Raw genomic sequence first — 18287 nt, forward strand, 5'->3', positions numbered from 1 at the left:
TTGATTTCTTAAAACGAAATAACATAAATGCGCTGTATCGGTAAAGTGTAGATAGTTCAGTATTGAACCGATATTTCGTCGCTGTATACACCTTCCATGAGGACTGCGTGTTACTCGGGTGCTAATGCCACAGTGAGAAGACGTTGCAATGGATGGAACGCGCTCATTGGAGTTATTTTGTTTGCAAATTCATAATCTGGATGCAAAGTGGTTAAATGCAGTAACGGACTACATTCTTCGGTATACGTATATAATGTTACCCATGGGGCGAATTGCAGAAGGCAATCGCCCCAAAATCTAATGATAAAACTTGTTTTTCAATTTTGATTGGCCAGTAAAACCGATTACATGTATACATTTTTTTCAAAATTTAATGAATCGTCAATGAGAAGTTACCTTTCTTTTATTACAAACTCCTTATCCATAACACAAAAAACATGGAATTATAAGTTGCATACCTAACGAAAACAAGCCCAAGTGTCATCAGAACAATTTAAGACCATTGGCTTTATTAAATGTTGTGTACAAACTAGAATCAGGATCCATAGCAAATAGACTAAAAACTGTACTTGATATTTTAATCTCCAAAGATCAAACTGGTTCTTTTACGACTTTATTTTGGCAGGACCAAGCAAAATAAAAGTACAATGAAGGCGGTTTTAATATGATTGATATATGTTCACTTGAGAAAAACATGAAACTAACATGTCTAAAGAGATAAGTGTCAAGCGAAGAAAAGTGTTACACACTTGTTAAATCGATAATAGACTTTAAAACAATTGTTAACACTGGTAAATTGTACGCCGAGAAGGTTTGAACTATGTTTACAGCTAAAAAATAAATTTTGGCTTGATGTATTGAAAGCATATATATTTTATATTGAAAAGCTGCCAATACTAAAAAGTGATGATATTCTGGACACGCCACTATTTTATAATCATAATTTTAAACTGAACAACAGTCATATTTATATGAAAAGTTTATATGAAAGACGTATTCGTTTTGTTAGAGATAAAATGATAGAAAGTGATTGTATTATTTCCAAAGAATCTCTGGAATTACTTTTAGGAACACATGTTAATTTCCTATTATACCAAGGATTTACCAGCATTATAAGAAGATACATTGGAAATTGTCATAACATGTCAAATTTAAACAATAAAACACTAGGGCCTATACTACCGACTTATATAAAGAAAATAGTAACCAGTTCTAAAGAAGACAAACATATTTATAAAATATTTATTCAAAATAGTGATATTCCAACTAGTAAAACAAAATGTAATTCAGAATTTGTAAATATATATTGGAAAAAGGTATATACATTGGTGTTCAATTTAACTAGGGATACATATATTAGATGGTTGCAGTGTAGAATTATCCACAGAATCTTGGGAACAAAATCTATTATGTTCAAGATGAAAATTGTTGCCAATAATCTATGTACATTCTGTAATAATGAAAAAGAAAACATAACACACTTGTTCTGGTACTTCCCCTATACCCAAGAAATTGTTAAATTTGCTGTTGAAATCATCAAGAGAAGAGGACCTAGCTTACATACTCAGCTGACATGTCAGGATCTAATACTTGGGATTACAAATTCCAAAATGACTGATATAAACATTGTTTGCCTTGAAATTAAACGGTACATTTTTGATTGTCAAAAGAAAAATAGAAACCACTCAAAATTTGGACTTGTAAATAGCATGAAACAAACATTTGAAATATACAAAACTACAATAAAAACAGAAGAAGAATAGAAAAACTGGTATATACATGTAGTCAAAGCTTTTTCAGACATCCCCTGCAACTAACTTATTAATCATAACACCTTATATATGTATAGTTCATCACATCTGCATTTTGTTAAATCTGCACTTAAATTTAATACACATAATGCAACTCAGCAATTAAATAATTCATCTTCCATATGTGCATATTATTTTATAAATAGAAAAAAGATATACACACATACACGTGTTACTCTACTTTTATGGCATGTTATAAGTAAACCAATGTTGTTACTTTTACTTTTATAAGTAAACCAATATTGTTGTTTTTTCTTTGTTTTTTTTTGTTGCTAAAAATGAAAGACAAATATATGTTAATTGTTAAACAGGAATGGGATATGATCGAAACTATGTTAATATCAATTAATGTGAATCTTTAATCTATGAAGTATATACCGTCTTTTTCTTTTCTTTTTTCCAAATTTGAATTTGAAACATGTGTTGTATATAATTTTTGGATAACTACTCCTAAGGCTATACACACCCTACATGTACGTGTTTATTATTTGCTATGTATGTTGCACGATTTCACATGAATTATGCATGAATGTATGTATTACTATATGGCAAAAATAAAATGTATGCAAAAAAAAAATATTTTAAAGAAAGTTTCTTCTTAGTAAAAATCAAGTTTAGGCGGAAAATGTCGTCCCTTATTAGCATGTGCGGACTACACAGGCTTATCCGAGACGACACTTTACGCACATGCATTAAACCCCCTTTTCAAAGATCACGGCTCGAATATATTGGAATTGACCGCAAAGAGTTTTTGAAGGAAAGAAGTCTTGTACCAAAGGTATGCACAATGATTCTACATTTTGTGTGTGTGTTTGATCCAGAGCTGATCCTAATTTATTTGCTATTGCCTATGCCCAAGGTGCCGTAGCGCCTGTAACTTATCAACGGGGAAGTTGCCTTATACAACATGTTATCCTCTAATCATGCAGTGATCACTTCCGGTTACAACACAACCACATATTCCTAACGTTTCAAAGCGCCGCTCTATTCGTTTATGAAGGTTGTATCCTTCATAAAGCACTCTATGGTTCTGGGCCGCACCAGCTCGACGCTGTCTGCATTGCTCGACACGCGGACAAGCTTCTGCAGCTCCTGCCGGAAGGAGTCCTCAATGGACGAAGTTAATTGCCGGTTGCTCTTGGATAGCATCTCATGGATGGATGTCCTGAAGCTACCCCTGACGCTGCTGGTTCTCAACACACCACGGATGGCCGACTCGAGCGGCCGCTTGTTGCGTTCATCTGGCGGTTTCTCGTTCATTTCCTGCATTAGGGCAAAATGCAAAGAGTTAAAAAGTTATACACCCTCCTATTCGTATAAACACAAACTCACAGTGAGAGCTGAAAAATTTGCTCATTTTCATCTCGTACTAACTTCATGTGATTTGTTGTAATGAGTCATGACTTGTTTCTTGTTATTATTACAAGTTATTTATACGATTCGTTAACGTATTATAATAACTTTGTACGATATCCGTTCGTGTGAGCTTTGAGAGCGAGCTCTCGACACAACGTTGCAAACCACCATACTTATTACGAGCTGTTTCCCTTACATTTGTACTTCAAATTATTAGTTAAAATACAAGTAAAACTTAAAAGATTACGATTAAAATGCTTTACGTGCTGTGGTCTTACCGTCATGCGGTCGTAATGACTGTTCAACATGGGTATGACCAAGTTGATAACTCTTCGTCATGTCTTCGTACACGCATATGCATTTTGTCACGAGAAGTTCGGTGACGATGATGTTGGTGATGATGGTGATGATAATGATGATGATGATGATGATGATGATGATGATGATGATGATGATGATGATGATGATGATGATGATGATGATGATGATCATGATGATGATGATGATGATGAAAATGATAATGATGCAATTGATGATGATGCTTTTTCTGCTGCTGCTGCTGCTGCTGATGATGATGATGATAATGCCGCTGCTGACAATGATGATGACGAAGACGACGACTATGATGATGAGTATTATGATGATGGCTTACCGTTATGACATCGTACGTGCTGTTGAATATTGCAATGCGCAGATTTATGATGATGGCAAACACTTAAGGCTATGACTGTGTACAAACTGTTTATTTCTGCCAGGAGCAGGTTTAATGATAACCGCGACAACTTACCGTTATGACATCGAACGAGTTGTTGAATATTGCTATTAGAAGGTTGAGCACAATGACGGTGAACATTCCAACAAAGACGACAACGTAGACTCTGGAGAACCACAGAACCGCCATGTTGCCGACCTTTTGTGTCTCGAGACTCTCCAGCGTCATGAAGATCTCGTCCCCCGTTACCATGGCAGCCAGAGTCTCCATGGCAGCCGAAGGCGTCTGGAACTGAATGGAACTAAACCATGTGTCCTTCAATATAGCCAACAATATACGTACAAGGGCACGTTTGCTGCCAATGTGGGCAGAAGGCTGACATGCCCATTTTGCGTTTGATATGCTAATTATTAAGTACGGAATATCTATTTTGAAAAAAGAGCACATGATGTGTGTAATTTGATGGTGTATGGTTGACTAGGGCAAATTAGCCTACGGATGTGAGCTGTGTCTTTGTATTGCATAAATTAAAATCAAACCGTTGTTTACACTACAGTCAAAGCTGTTGTATTTTACAAAAACAATTAACATTACATAACTAAAAGTTACACTTACTAAACAAACAAGCATTGTAATGCACCACTTCATACTTCCGCAAAATACGTCATTAGTGTTGCTAAGATGCGGCAACCTTTTACCGGGGGTTATATAATGTCCCCTACCTTGACGTGGTAGGGTCCCAGAACGACATAACCGCAGATCCAGAAGCCCATGAAGAGAACAGAGACGCAGAAAATGAAGGCGAGAACATCTCCGAACGAGTGGTAGATGGTGCTAAACAGCAGCTAAGAAGATATATACACAAATACTATGATATATCGAATAAAGTTGCACAAATATTAAACGCTCATTTTTTTAAATAGTGCTTTTCTTCACCATCTTAAGTACATATCTAATTATACGCAAATATAACGATTGTCAACACATGGCATTACAAGCGTTGTCACGTTTCTAGACACGATTTTTATTTTGTTCTCTTACGAGGAAATATTCATTAAATGTTGCCAGGACCGAATTATAATATCTGCTATGAATTCAATTATTAAAATAAAAATGATTAATTTATCATAACACGCATACATTAATTTGAGTTCATTATTTGTATGTTTAATTCTAGCTTACATAGAATTTCTCGTGGATTTTGAAGAACCTGAGAAGACATATCCAGGAGATAAGAGAGCCCAGCCCAAGCCACATGGTGTAGTAATCCAACAGGCCTATTACCCACTTGCTCTCCTGAATGTAAATACATTTGTATCAATTTGGGTCTTTCGTAAATAATGTGAAAGTCGGATGTCATGTTTTATATGGCAAGCGCGAAATATCAAACACCGTCTATTAGACTTGAAGTTTTTTTATGATCTTGTAAACGATGTAAACAGTTTTATAAAATTGTATTCTAAAAACTTGAGGTGTTAAGTTTAATCAATACAGCAAACACGCAAACTCAATAAATTATATAATGAAATAAATTATTGTTCTTATCCTCTTCGTTTATAACAGAAAACCAACTAGAAACAAAAAATGATTAAGACTGGGATCAACAACTGGGGACGGTGAATGCAAAGCCCTAGGTCCTACATTACAAGTTAAGTCCCACATTACGAGTCACAATTGTCTATCGTAATTTCAAATGTCACACACATACATACGTTTCCATCGAAAATATTATGAATCATTTTCCAACAGCGTCCACCAAGGCACTCACCATGACCATGAATACTATCCAGACGGTGCCATAGAGGCTGAAGATGTCCCCGAGTATGACCCAGATGTCCCAGAGCTTGATGAGGTGCCAGTATTCAGAGAGAGGCAGGTCCGTCTCCTCGGAGGACACAGGCTGGTAGAACCGTGTGTAGTACTTACCCATGAACACTTTCGTTTTCTGGAGTAATTTAAAAAAAATCTTATATGAAAAATCAAAGATTTTACAGCCGTTGTTGTACCGCCATTCATATATATGCAATAAACTAGGCGTTAGATACATCAAGTATATAAGTCAGAAAAACGAATAACCATAACTTCGTTTTCAATAAAGAAAAAATAACACATTTCAGTGACAAATATGAGAATGAAAGTTATAAATGCAGGGATGCAGGAATTTAACCGGTAAGACAGATGAATCAGATATTCGCATACCTACACCCGACAAACACTGCGTCGATTTTGAAAATGATTATGACTTATGTTGTAGATGGTTTTACATGTTATATGGTCAAATGGTCACTACTCTCCAAGACACTCACATAGAAACCACTCTAATGACGCGCAAGCGAGTACGTCAAGAACAATCAGCTGATCACCTAGCTGATAAAGACATGAAGACAACGCTGAGGATGGAGAGTATAAGAAAGTAACAGACGTAGACGTAAAACATGACACCGATAATATTTATTACAAGAGATAGTGGGTGAACAATCGCTCAGCTACTCACCAAGCAAACGTAGACGTCAAATATGACACTGAGTACGGAGAGTACAAGAGATAGTCCAGTGAACAACAGCAGGGCAACACCGATCTTCTCCGAGGTGTTCGCTAATACCAAGTCTGCAAGGGAAATTGGAAGTTAGCCAGTGTTTATTATATGATAGTGACTGACTCGCCAGGTTTATCATATAACCGGTGAATTATCGGTGAATATATTAATTACATTTAATTTCTAAACAGTTTTAACCAAACTTGTGTATTGATACATGCACCCGCCAAGCAACCTGTTGAGTTAAACATTCCGCGCTTCTTACCCACCAGTTTTGATATTTATTATGTATTGAAATGAATAAATGCATACACTTGAAAGCTTTATGTAAGGAATGCACTGCGCTCCTGATTTTTTTACCTAAAAAATTCATAAAAGTCACTTAAAACGCCAAACATTGATTCATCATAACTCTGTGTATTTGTTACAATGTACTAACCGGATACATTTCGGATGTTCATTTCCGCACACGTGATCCTAATGGTTGTGGTCTTGAACTCGACCTCCACCTGACCATTGTTGTCAAGGTCCTCGAACACGATCTAGATAAAGTTCAATCGCATTTCGCCATTAACCCGTTTATGCCTAGTGAACTCTCCCTTCCTCCTATATTGGATCAATTTATTTCCAAAATTAGGGATGTCTAGTATATTTATTTCTATATTTAGAATATTTCTTACAGAAATTCTTTTAAGCAAACAGCATCGACCCTGATGAGACGCCGCATCATGCGGCGTCTCATCTGGGTCTACGCTGTTTGCCAAGGCCTATTTTTCGAGACGCTAGGCATAAATGGGTTAAACGTACATTCATTGTTTTAATGTCTGGTTTCGGGCAAAGCATCTCAAATGACTACAGCAATGTGTTGTTGTTGTTTTTTTCAAAAATGTTTGGATGTAAGGCTGAACTTAGTTACCTGTACATTTTTAACTTCATTGGTTAATCTTAACCACTAATAAAATGAAATGCATTGCGTGTAGCAAAGTGCACTGATCTCGGGGTAGTTTACTTATGACTTCAGTGGAAAACGCTTTGGAGGTCAGCTGATATGGGTTGGACTACTCACATTGCCGCTGACCTCGAGGCACCTTGCCTTCTGGTCAGTCGCGTGCACGCGCACGGAGTGCAGAGTGAAGTTCAAAGTCAGAGATAGTAATCTGAAAACAATTGACACCGAAATTAAAAACAAATCGTATCAACATAACACAATCGCGAAATAAGATATATGACAATGCATGTGCGTTTGTGTTTCTAATCAATATATATGATATAAACATTATCTTATACTGATTACAATAACGCTGCTGATGTTGGTAATGTTGATGATTAAAATGTTGTTTCTAATGATGAAATATATCTCGCTTCTCCTGCTGATGACTATGATGAAGGTTGTAAAGGCGGCGGTGGTTACTAGGAGAATCCAACGACGACGATGATGCTTATGGAGTGAAAAAAAACACGTTTGTGTATTCCATTCGTGTAGATTTAGGGTAAGTTATAGTAATAAAGCAAGCATCAACACTTGTTAGCACTACCTCTTCACTGCTTTGGAAATGTTGAGGTAATTGAACTCTTTGCTAATATCGAAGTCGTAAATGACGTCATCAGTTGTGTTGTCAATGCTTTCATTCAGACCTTGGCCGATTTCGAAACATGTTTCTGTCGAAAGGAAGTCAATCGGTTAATCAATTGTGCGTAAATGATATGTTTGATTTAACCTCTTATGCATCTGTAATGGCATTTTTTCAAGGTTGTTAAACATATGATAAATTATTCTATGTATTTGTGTCGGTTTTGTTTAACATATGTCTAATTAACAAATCTTCAAATATTTTACACCTATCAACATTGGTATTACGTTCGTCCAATTTCAATGCACTCGATGATGTTTAGCTCGTAATAAAATGAATGATTTATTTATTTCGTACCTAGAATCCGCAAACCGGAAGTAAACATTTGGTCGAATCCTGAAAAGTCGAAGTATTTGAGCTGTACCTTCATTTTGTCGTCTGCCAGGCGCATATAGTAGCCAATGGCCTTCGTGTGAGCGTTGTAATACTGAAAATAAATATATTTTATAAGTAAAATACAACATTACATAAAAGTACAATATTTGCAAATGGGCTGGAATACCCTTTCATTGAACATGTATAAAAGACTCATAGCATAACATACAACTTTTTGTTAAAGTTCAAACTGGAATGGAGAAATTTTACAGACAAATTTTGATTGCATCCATTTCAAAAATGATATTTAGGTGAACACTTTTTAGTTACAAAACACACAATATCCCCGATTGAAAGGGATACCAGTAATACGCTTATGGGCGCCCGATGGACCTTTGGATAGACAGCCGCTATAATACTTAAGAAATACATCAAAACTACTGACATTAAATGATGATTTTCCAACTACAACATTTCTCTATCAGTATTCAATGTGCATAATTCATGGTAGCTGATTCTTAACGTCATGTTGGGACATTGTGTAAGTGATATATTACGAATGCGAAAGGCAAACCTACAGACTGCATGATTGACCCTACTTCCTGAATACATCCTTTGAATACACACAACCATATATAAATAGCTGCAAAATCTATCCCATACACATAATTGCTACTATACTTCATTGCGACCACACCCGCGAGAAACTTACCCTATTAACTTCATGACTGATAACACCCACCCGGTGTTTAACCTACTGATTCCGTGACTGACACACCCGCCAGATACTTACTCTGTTTACTTCATGACTGACAACACCCACCCGGTATTTAACCTACTGACTCCATTACTAACACGCACGCCAGATACTTATCTTATTGACTTCCTGACTGAAACACCCATCCGGTATTTAACCTTCTGACTGACTCAGACTTACACACCCGCCAGATACTTACCATAGTGACTTCCTGACTGACAACACTCATCTGGTATTTACACAACTGACTGACTAATGACTGACACATCCGCCAGATACTTACCTTATTGACTTCCCGACTGACAACATCCGCCCGGTATTTTACCTACTGACTGACTCCATGACTGAAACACCCGCCAGATACTTACCCTATTGACTCCATGACTGACAACACCCACCCGGTATTTAACCTACTGACTGACTCAATGACTGACACACCCGCAAGATACTTACCCTAGTGACTTCCTGACTGACAACACCTACCCGTTATTTACACTACTGACTGACTCCATGACTGACACACCCGCAAGATACTTACCCTATTGACTCCATGACTGACAACACCCACCCGGTATTTAACCTACTGACTGACTCAATGACTGACACACCCGCAAGATACTTACCCTAGTGACTTCCTGACTGACAACACCTACCCGTTATTTACACTACTGACTGACTCCATGACTGACACACCCGCAAGATACTTACCCTATTGACTCCATGACTGACAACACCCACCCGGTATTTAACCTACTATCTCAATGACTGACACAACCGCCAGATACTTATCCTATTTTCTGACTGACAACACCCACCCGGTATTTTCCCTACTGACTGACTCCATGACTGAAACACCCGCAAGATACTTACTCTACTGACTCCATGACTATTACGACCGCCAGATTCTTACCCTGTTGACTTCCTGACTGACAACACCACCGCTGATTTTAACTTACTGACTGACTCCATGACTGACACACCCGACAGATACTTACCATTTTGACTTCCTGACTGACAACACCCACAGTAAATTTACCCTACTGACTGACTCCATGACTGACACACCCGCCAGATAATTACCCTATTGACTTCATGACTAAAAACACCCACCCGGTATTTACCCTACTGATTGACCCCATTACTGACACTTCCGCCAGATACTTACCCTATTGACTTCATGACTGAAAACACCTTCCCGATATTCACCTTATTGACTTCATGACTGGCAGTACCCATCTGATATTTACCCTTTTGACTGACTCAATGACTGATACACCCGCTAGATACTTACCCTATTGACTTCATAACTGACAACACCCACCCGTTATTTACCCTACTGACTGATTCCATGATTGACACACCCGCCATATACTTACCCTATTGACTTCATGACTGACAACACCCACCCGGTATTCACTTTATAGACTTCATGACTGCCAACACACACCTGGTATTTACCCTTCTGACTGACTCCATGACTGACACACCCGCCAGATGCCTACCCTACTGACTCCATGACTGACAACACCCACCCGGTATTTACCCTATTGACTCCATGACTGACACACCCACCCGGTATTTACCCTACTGACTCCATGACTGACACACCCACCCGGTATTTACCCTACTGACTCCATGACTGACACACCCACCCGGTATTTACCCTACTGACTCCATGACTGACACACCCACCCGGTATTTACCCTACTGACTCCATCACTAACACACCGGCCAAATACTTACCCTATTTACTCCATGACTGACAACACCCACCCGGTATTTAACCTACTGACTGAATCAATGACTGACACACCCGCCAAATACTTACCCTTTTGACTTCCTGACTGACAACACTCATCCGGTATTTACACAACTGACTGACTAATGACCGACACACTCGCCAGATACTTACCTTATTGACTTCCCGACTGACAACATCCGTCCGGTATTTAACCTACTGACCGACTCCATGACTGAAACATCCGCCAGATACATACCTTATTGACTTCATGACTGACAGCACCCATCCGATATTTAACCTACTGACTCCGTGACTGACACACCAGCCAGATACTTACTCTATTGACTTCCTAACTGACAACACCCATCCGATATGTACCCTACTGACTCCATGACTGACACACCCGTCATATACTTACCCTATTGACTTCATGATTGACATCACCCATCCAGTAATTACCCTACTGACTGACTCCATGACTGAAACATCCTTCAGATACTTACTCTATTTACTTCATGACTGACAACACCCACCCGGTGTTTAACCTACTAACTCCATTACTAACACGCCCGCCAGATACATACCCTATTGACTTCATAACTGTTACACCCACCCGGTATTTACCTTACTGACTCCATGACTGACAACACCCGCCAGATACTTACCCTATTGACTTCATGACTGACAACACCCACCCGATATTTACCCTATTGACTCCATGATTTACACGCCCGCACAATTTCTTCATTGTTGACAACATTATTTATACCACCAACCTGCTACCTTCAAACATGGCTGTTTGATTGACCCAAACCGCCTGTTACTGACCTAACTGAGTTGATAATTGATTCAGCCACGCCACGTCGGATCTGGATCTTCCGTTCTGACTGCATCATTGCCTTCGCCCGCCTGGCCTTCCCTTCTGACTGCACGATTGGCCTCTCGTGCCTCTTACATTGTTCCATCTAGGACCTGTCCTACTGACTGCATGACTGACCCAGAACCTACCTTGGAAACTGCATGATTGCCCCACCTGCTTGATACCTACCATACGGACTGCATGATTGACTCCGTCCACGAGGTCATCCACAGTATACACAGCAAAGTCCCCGTGGGCCGGTGGATATGCTACTGTCTCCCAGCCTGAATGTACAGTGTTTGTCAACAATCATCGATAATTTTATTTCGTATTCTACCATGATTTGCCACTTTCTTTCTTTAGTCGAAGAAGGATATAAGTAAAAGTTATTCTCAAGAAAACCATTTGCGAAACTGAATGATGTGAAAGTAGTGAATACAATTTCCCAAAAATTTACAGTATAATACGCGTGCTTTAACAAATTTTTGACTGTAAAATTTACTGATCATTGTTTAACCGTATTGTATTGTTGAAATACATTCAGAAAATATTTGAGTCGCGCTCTGTGAAAATGGGGTTTTATTCATGTGCGTAAAGTGTCGTTCCAGAATAGCCTGTTCAGTCCACACAGGCTAATCATGGACGACACTTTCTGCTTTTATGATATTTTTCGTGTAAAGAAAGTCTCTTTATAGCAAAAATCCAGTTTATGCGGAAAGTGTCGTGTGCGGACTGCGCAGGCTACAACGGGGCGACACTTTAAGCACATGCATTAAACCCCATTTTCACAGAGCATGACCCATTTATAGAATGTAAATTCATAATCCTACTTGCGTCCCAGTCCTTGATCAGGAGGTGTTTTAACGCCAGTTCCCCCTTGCTGACAATCTCTTTAAAACTGCCGCGGTCCTGGCCGAAGTTTATCATCTAAAAGTGTGATACACACGATTATGATATTGGCCTGATGGCCAATGTTTATCATATAAAAGTGTGGTACACACAATTATGATATTGGCCTGATGACCAAAGTTTATCATCCGAAATTATTTTGTGTTCACATGAATAAAATGCGGTCTTGAACAATGTTTATCACCTCAAATTGTGATACACTTGTATGCGGTTCTGGTCGAGGTGTATTATCTGAAAGTGTGGTGCACATGTTTACGGCCTTATTCAAGTTTAAAATTTATAACCAAGATATGTGCGTTTTTGTCGAAGTTGATCATCTTAAATTATGGTACCAATTTACGTATTGATGGTCAAATTTTTTGTTTCTGGAAGTGTTTTTGGTCTCGGTCAAAGCAGACGATATAAACTTGTGAAGTATAAATTGTTTTCCAAATACACACAAATACACCACAACCATGAATTAAAAGGGGATCATCGCCTTGGAACGGTTAAGACAAAGCATTTTATTTTTTACCTCACAATATTCAAACCGTTGGACAAAAACCATACAGGCAATTTGCCAACTCACTAAATTTCAGTGTGATCCCGGGGTCTTACCTCTGTGGTCAGAAGGGACACCTTGATCACTTGAAGGGCGAAGAGGACCAGGAACGGCACGTAGAAAGAAAAGCCGTGGCACTCCACGCTCAACGTTCTTTGCAGGCTGAGACGAAGGAGGCGCTGCAGGGAGCTTCCCGACTTCCGGTACTGTACGTCGGTCGCGTCATCGACTTTACCTGAAAATACGATGGATATCATTAAACTAGCAAATGTAAACGTGTTTAAATATGTAAATCTTTATTATTATGCACGCAAATTCTGTTATTTTGAATATAAAGAAGTAGTTGCAATTATTAAGAAATGTTTGCATTTAATTCGATTTCCCTTATTACTTATCATTCTCTTAAATTAAACTCACCTTATTTAAATGACGCTCGATTTGACTTTTAGGATTATTCACCATCATTATAATTTGAATAGAAAGACACGTTGCTGACGCACAAACATTATACCACGTTTGTTTAAGTATAACACATTAATTGGCACCTAATATAGGTTCAGTTTTGACTATGTATTTAGCTCGTTTTCATCGTTTTTGAGAAATCATCCGTTTCCTTGGAAATATAAGTACTTGATGTTCTTAGAGAAAATCTTTCAAACGTTTTCAGTGCTTGGGCCAAAATCCGGTTATGATAAGTTACAAAGCGGACACAATACCCACCTAATTTGAAGATTTTTTTATTCATGAAGTAGTATGTTATATGTCACGTAATGATCATAGTTATCTAAAACAAATCAGCCTTGCTATGAAGTAACGGGGTGTAATACATGTTCGTAAATTGTCTTCCCATAGTAGAGTGTGCAGTACGCACAGGCTACAACAAGGCAACATGTTTGGCTTTTATGTATATGCCCTTAAATGGAAGTCTTTTCTCTGCGAAAATCCACGTAAGGCGGAAAGTCGGACTGCACAAGCTAATTCCAGACGACACTTAACCACGTGCATTAAACCCCGTTTTTCCAGAGCAAGCCTCGGCAAGCCTCGCCGTTATATTATTCTAAGCCTTGCCTGATATATTACAAAAAGATCAGGCAGTAACCTGTTGTTCTCTATATATCAAAGTTTTAGTTAGTGCATAGATAGTAGATACAAGTGGGTTTTATGTCATATGCGACCATGTAGCTCCAGACAAGCCTGGGCATGTGTATAGTCAATTGTGAAACACTTGTCAGCATTTTCACGTAACTCCCAATAAAAATAATTGTCAAATTTATATAACCCATGACAATGAGAAGATTCTTACATACAACATACATGTAATAGAAATAAACATGCGTAAAAACTCATTTTTTACGTTTATAATCAGTGTTATGTTGTACTGCATTTTCAAACGGAAGTCCTACTACTATGTGAATGATCTTACATTCAGTTGATATTTACTGCAGCTTTAACTCAGTTCAAAAAGTATTGCTCATAATCTTCGTGTTTCCCTCATATTTCGTGTTCAAGTGTGATTTCTCCACTGCTTAAAGCCACACACCTTGAAATGAAATACGTGTTAATTAGTACATACAGATGCAATTTGAAAGTGCGCAAAATTGTTATTAAATCCATAGCCTATTTAGCAAGTAGTTTATTATTTTATAAAATTTTAAAACCGAAAGTGTGATTTCTATACGTATACGTCCATTTCGACAAAAGCGATTATTTTTAGTTTTAAAGGGCAAAAAGACGGATTTCTACTTTGTTACCACCAGATATATTCTAATTGGCATAGATAAAATATGTTTCTTATTTATACTTAAATTTACTTTCATTTCAAGGTGTGTGGCTTTAAACATCCAGCGATATAATATGCTCCAAGTGAACCATTTATCTTGAAAAAAATTGAATTTCCAATTAAAAAACTCCGACATAATATTAACACGAAGTAAGCCAGGCTGCTCCGAATGTAGCCGTTTACGATCGACTACACGGTACGGTAAATACCAACATAAGCCGACATAAAAAAAATAACGCGGAAGTTTATTATGGTGCACTTCCTTAAACGGATACGCTAACTTCATTTTACATGTTTCGTTTTACCACTTTGTTTATTAATACATGTCTTGTCAATATAAAATAAATACCTAAGTCGTTATCTGTACGACCTTAAAGAAGGATTGCAACACGACATGCGTGCATTAAGAACGTTACATGTGAAATATGCAATTAATACAGGTTACACGACTGTACGTTTGTCGCTTAGTATATACTGATTGTTGAATGTGATGTCAAGTCAACTTAAAATCGAACTAAATTATACGTTATAATTAAGCCGCGCTCTGTGAAACTGGGATTTAATTTATGTGCGTAAAGTGTCGTCCTAGACTAGCCTGTGCAACCCACACGGGCTAATCAAGTACAAAACTTTCCGCTTTTATGATATTTGTCTTTGAAATAAAGTCTCTTCCAAACAAAAATCTAGTTTAGGCGGAATGTGTCGTCCCTGATTAGTTTTTGTGGACTTCAGAGGCTTATCTGGGACGACACTTTACGCACATGAATTACACCCCCTTTTCACAGAGCATGGCTATTTTTTTTACATTAAATGGACAACTACGTTATCCTAGCCTTCTCTGTGTTCAAATCATATGAGTCGGAACTCAACATGGTTGTTTATTATAATAGCCTTAATAGACAACTCAAAAACAGCTATATTTACAAAGTTTACAACCAAACAACTCTTACTCATATTTGTCGGCAAGTGATGTCGTTGATCTACATCGTTCACTGACGGATTTGAGATCATGTCTTCACTGTGTTCCTCCATTTTTATTCACACCATTTAATTTCTTATCCACACTGTCTCACTGATCGTCTTCTTTCATTCAACTAAAGGAAGTGAATCACCGAATTTACGTGTTTTTAACAATAGCAACCGTTCCTCATTTGGTGTTATAGACTCCATCTGATTCTTAATTTCACCATCAGCATTATTATTTTAGAAGTTAAAAGGGTTAACATTATACTTCATAAACATCACCTTTAATAACCCCTCGATACTTTAAGAAACTACCACAAACAGATTATTTTCTTGAATATTTCTTTTAAAGGATGTCTTTTCTACAGGAAACACCGGTCTATAAGGAAAGTTTCGTCCCTGTGCGGACTGCGCAAGGTAATATGAAGCTTGTTCTGATAAAACTGGGCTTAATGCATGTGCGTAAAGTGTCATCCCAGATTAGCTTGTGCAGTCCACACAGGCTAATCAGGGACGACACTTTCCGCCTAAATTTGATTTTCGGTAAGGAGGGACTCCCTTGAAAATAAAAATACCATAAAGCGGAAAGTGTCGTCCCTGATTAGCCTGTGCGGACTGCACATGCTAATCTGGGACGACACTTTACGCACATGCATTATGCCCAGTTTTCTCAGAACGCGACTCACACGTGCAGATACTTTCCGCGATTGCATTTCGCCCGATTTTTTCTGTGTAAAACTAGTAAATATATTATTTTGAATTGAGCTTTTACAAAGATTTTATAGGGTATCCAGCAATCATGTGTCAATAAATTAACTGGAAGTTAATATTGAATAACATCCACGGTGTTATAAGTTTGCAGCAGTTTCTTAGCTAATGTATGTAAATATTCCTCCCTTCAGTTGCGAGATAACCAGTTAAGCCAAGATACTGACATTCGAACAGATAACGTCCCTTTGAGATTTAACTCTTCTAATGATGTTAATGAACATACAGATTAGATGACTGTTGCTAAGTGAATGTTCACATACAAATATATGTTTGACACAAAACACATTTAACTTTTAAGAAACGCATGCACGTCGATTGTAATCCTTCAAACAACTTCAAGACCATCTAACTTCCTCATTCCTTAAACGCTGCTATGTAAAAACTGGCTTTATACTGAATTATTCAAGTGTTTTCAAATACGCATTATGCTTGAATTCAACAAATTATTTATAGTTAAACGTGTGATTATGTTACTGCATTAAAGAGTGTTGTGTTGTAAAAAATGTATATCATACGCTGACTTATTTGGCTTATGAGAGGCATATTTGTAAAGACTGCACGGTAAATTACCTTTACGGACAACATTAAAGGAACAGTCTTATTTTTTTTCGAGCTTTTGATGGAAATATTTAGATTAAACGATAGAGAATTTTTTTCCAGGATAACCTTAACTTGTCAGTATATTTATTCAAACAGTATTCAAACAAACCATTATACGTGTCACATAATCCGATTATTTATATTATTTATCAATCTCGATAAATCTTGGTCAGTATGTTCTTATTAATATCTACAGGGGCGGATCTAGGATTTCTGGTTAGCGGGGGGGGGGGGAGGATATTGAAAGATTTGCCGGTGGTCCTGGGGGCCGCTATGGCCCATGGTGGGTACAGGGCAAAGCTTCCCCAGGAAGCTTCACGATTTTAATGATTTTGAAGGCTTTGACAACCACTTCTCGAGCATGTCACGCCTTATATACTTTCATCAAAGTACCTTCTTATAATACCAAAAAAGTGCATAGTTTATAGTTTTGGGGGTCCAGGGGGGGGCGAAGCCCGCCCCCCCCCCGAAAGCTCCACGATTTTATTGATTTTGAAGGCTTTGACTAGTTTAAATACGTGATTTAGATCTAGTTAAGTGTGAAACACCAAATGAATTGACTTTACTTTGGCGATTTTAGGGGGGGGGGGCGTAGGCCACGTCCGCCCCCCCCCCCGGATCCGCATATGATCTAGGATAAAATCATATCTAGATAAAGCAAATCACACGCCAGTTTGAAGCGAGTCAAATCTTATTTAAAAAAAAAATACACTCTAAAAAGGACAGTTTTCAAGGTAGTTTCAGGGTCGGTCAGGCAGTAAGTTGGGTAGGTTCCGTGTAGGTGAGTCAATAATTCAGTCAGTATTGTTTGTAAATGCAGCCAGAAGGTTTTTTTTCGCAGGCTGGTGAAGTCAGTCATGCAGTCAGTAGGACATTCTAGATGGAACAATCCATTATCAAGTCATTAGGTAAGAGGCAGGAGAGGCCAATCGTGCAGTCAGAAGGGAAGGCCAGGCGGGCGAAGACAGTGATGCAGTCAGCAGGGAAGATCCCACGTGGATGAAT

The 18287-nt window shown here is 38.0% G+C and overlaps 1 protein-coding gene and 1 long non-coding RNA gene across 3 annotated transcripts; both read right to left on the bottom strand.

Annotated features, from left to right (window-relative positions):
- Positions 1 to 385: 385 nt before the first annotated feature.
- On the bottom strand, positions 386 to 17079 carry LOC127845008 (mucolipin-2-like). Of its 2 annotated transcripts, none has more exons than XM_052375621.1 (15): positions 16991 to 17079; positions 15899 to 16042; positions 13225 to 13403; positions 12549 to 12645; positions 11908 to 12002; positions 8344 to 8473; positions 7951 to 8074; positions 7482 to 7572; positions 6855 to 6957; positions 6374 to 6486; positions 5648 to 5824; positions 5062 to 5175; positions 4602 to 4724; positions 3955 to 4170; positions 386 to 3074 (listed from the first exon to the last, which is right to left on the bottom strand). In XM_052375621.1, exons 2-15 carry the CDS (start codon positions 15978 to 15980, stop codon positions 2796 to 2798), a joined length of 1923 nt encoding a protein of 640 aa, XP_052231581.1. In that variant the 5' UTR covers positions 15981 to 16042; positions 16991 to 17079; the 3' UTR covers positions 386 to 2795. The 2 variants fall into 2 exon arrangements, with proteins under 2 accessions (XP_052231581.1, XP_052231580.1); XM_052375620.1 differs by lacking the exon at positions 16991 to 17079 and adding an exon at positions 16684 to 16698 and having other exon boundaries at positions 15899 to 16319.
- LOC127845009 (uncharacterized) lies at positions 13442 to 15310 on the bottom strand. Its single transcript, XR_008033006.1, has 3 exons — positions 14980 to 15310; positions 14592 to 14708; positions 13442 to 13781 (listed from the first exon to the last, which is right to left on the bottom strand). It is a non-coding gene; the product is annotated as an uncharacterized LOC127845009 (long non-coding RNA).
- Positions 17080 to 18287: the final 1208 nt, after the last annotated feature.

This window comes from Dreissena polymorpha, chromosome 9, assembly GCF_020536995.1.
Source record: "Dreissena polymorpha isolate Duluth1 chromosome 9, UMN_Dpol_1.0, whole genome shotgun sequence".
Classification (NCBI taxonomy): domain Eukaryota; kingdom Metazoa; phylum Mollusca; class Bivalvia; order Myida; family Dreissenidae; genus Dreissena; species Dreissena polymorpha.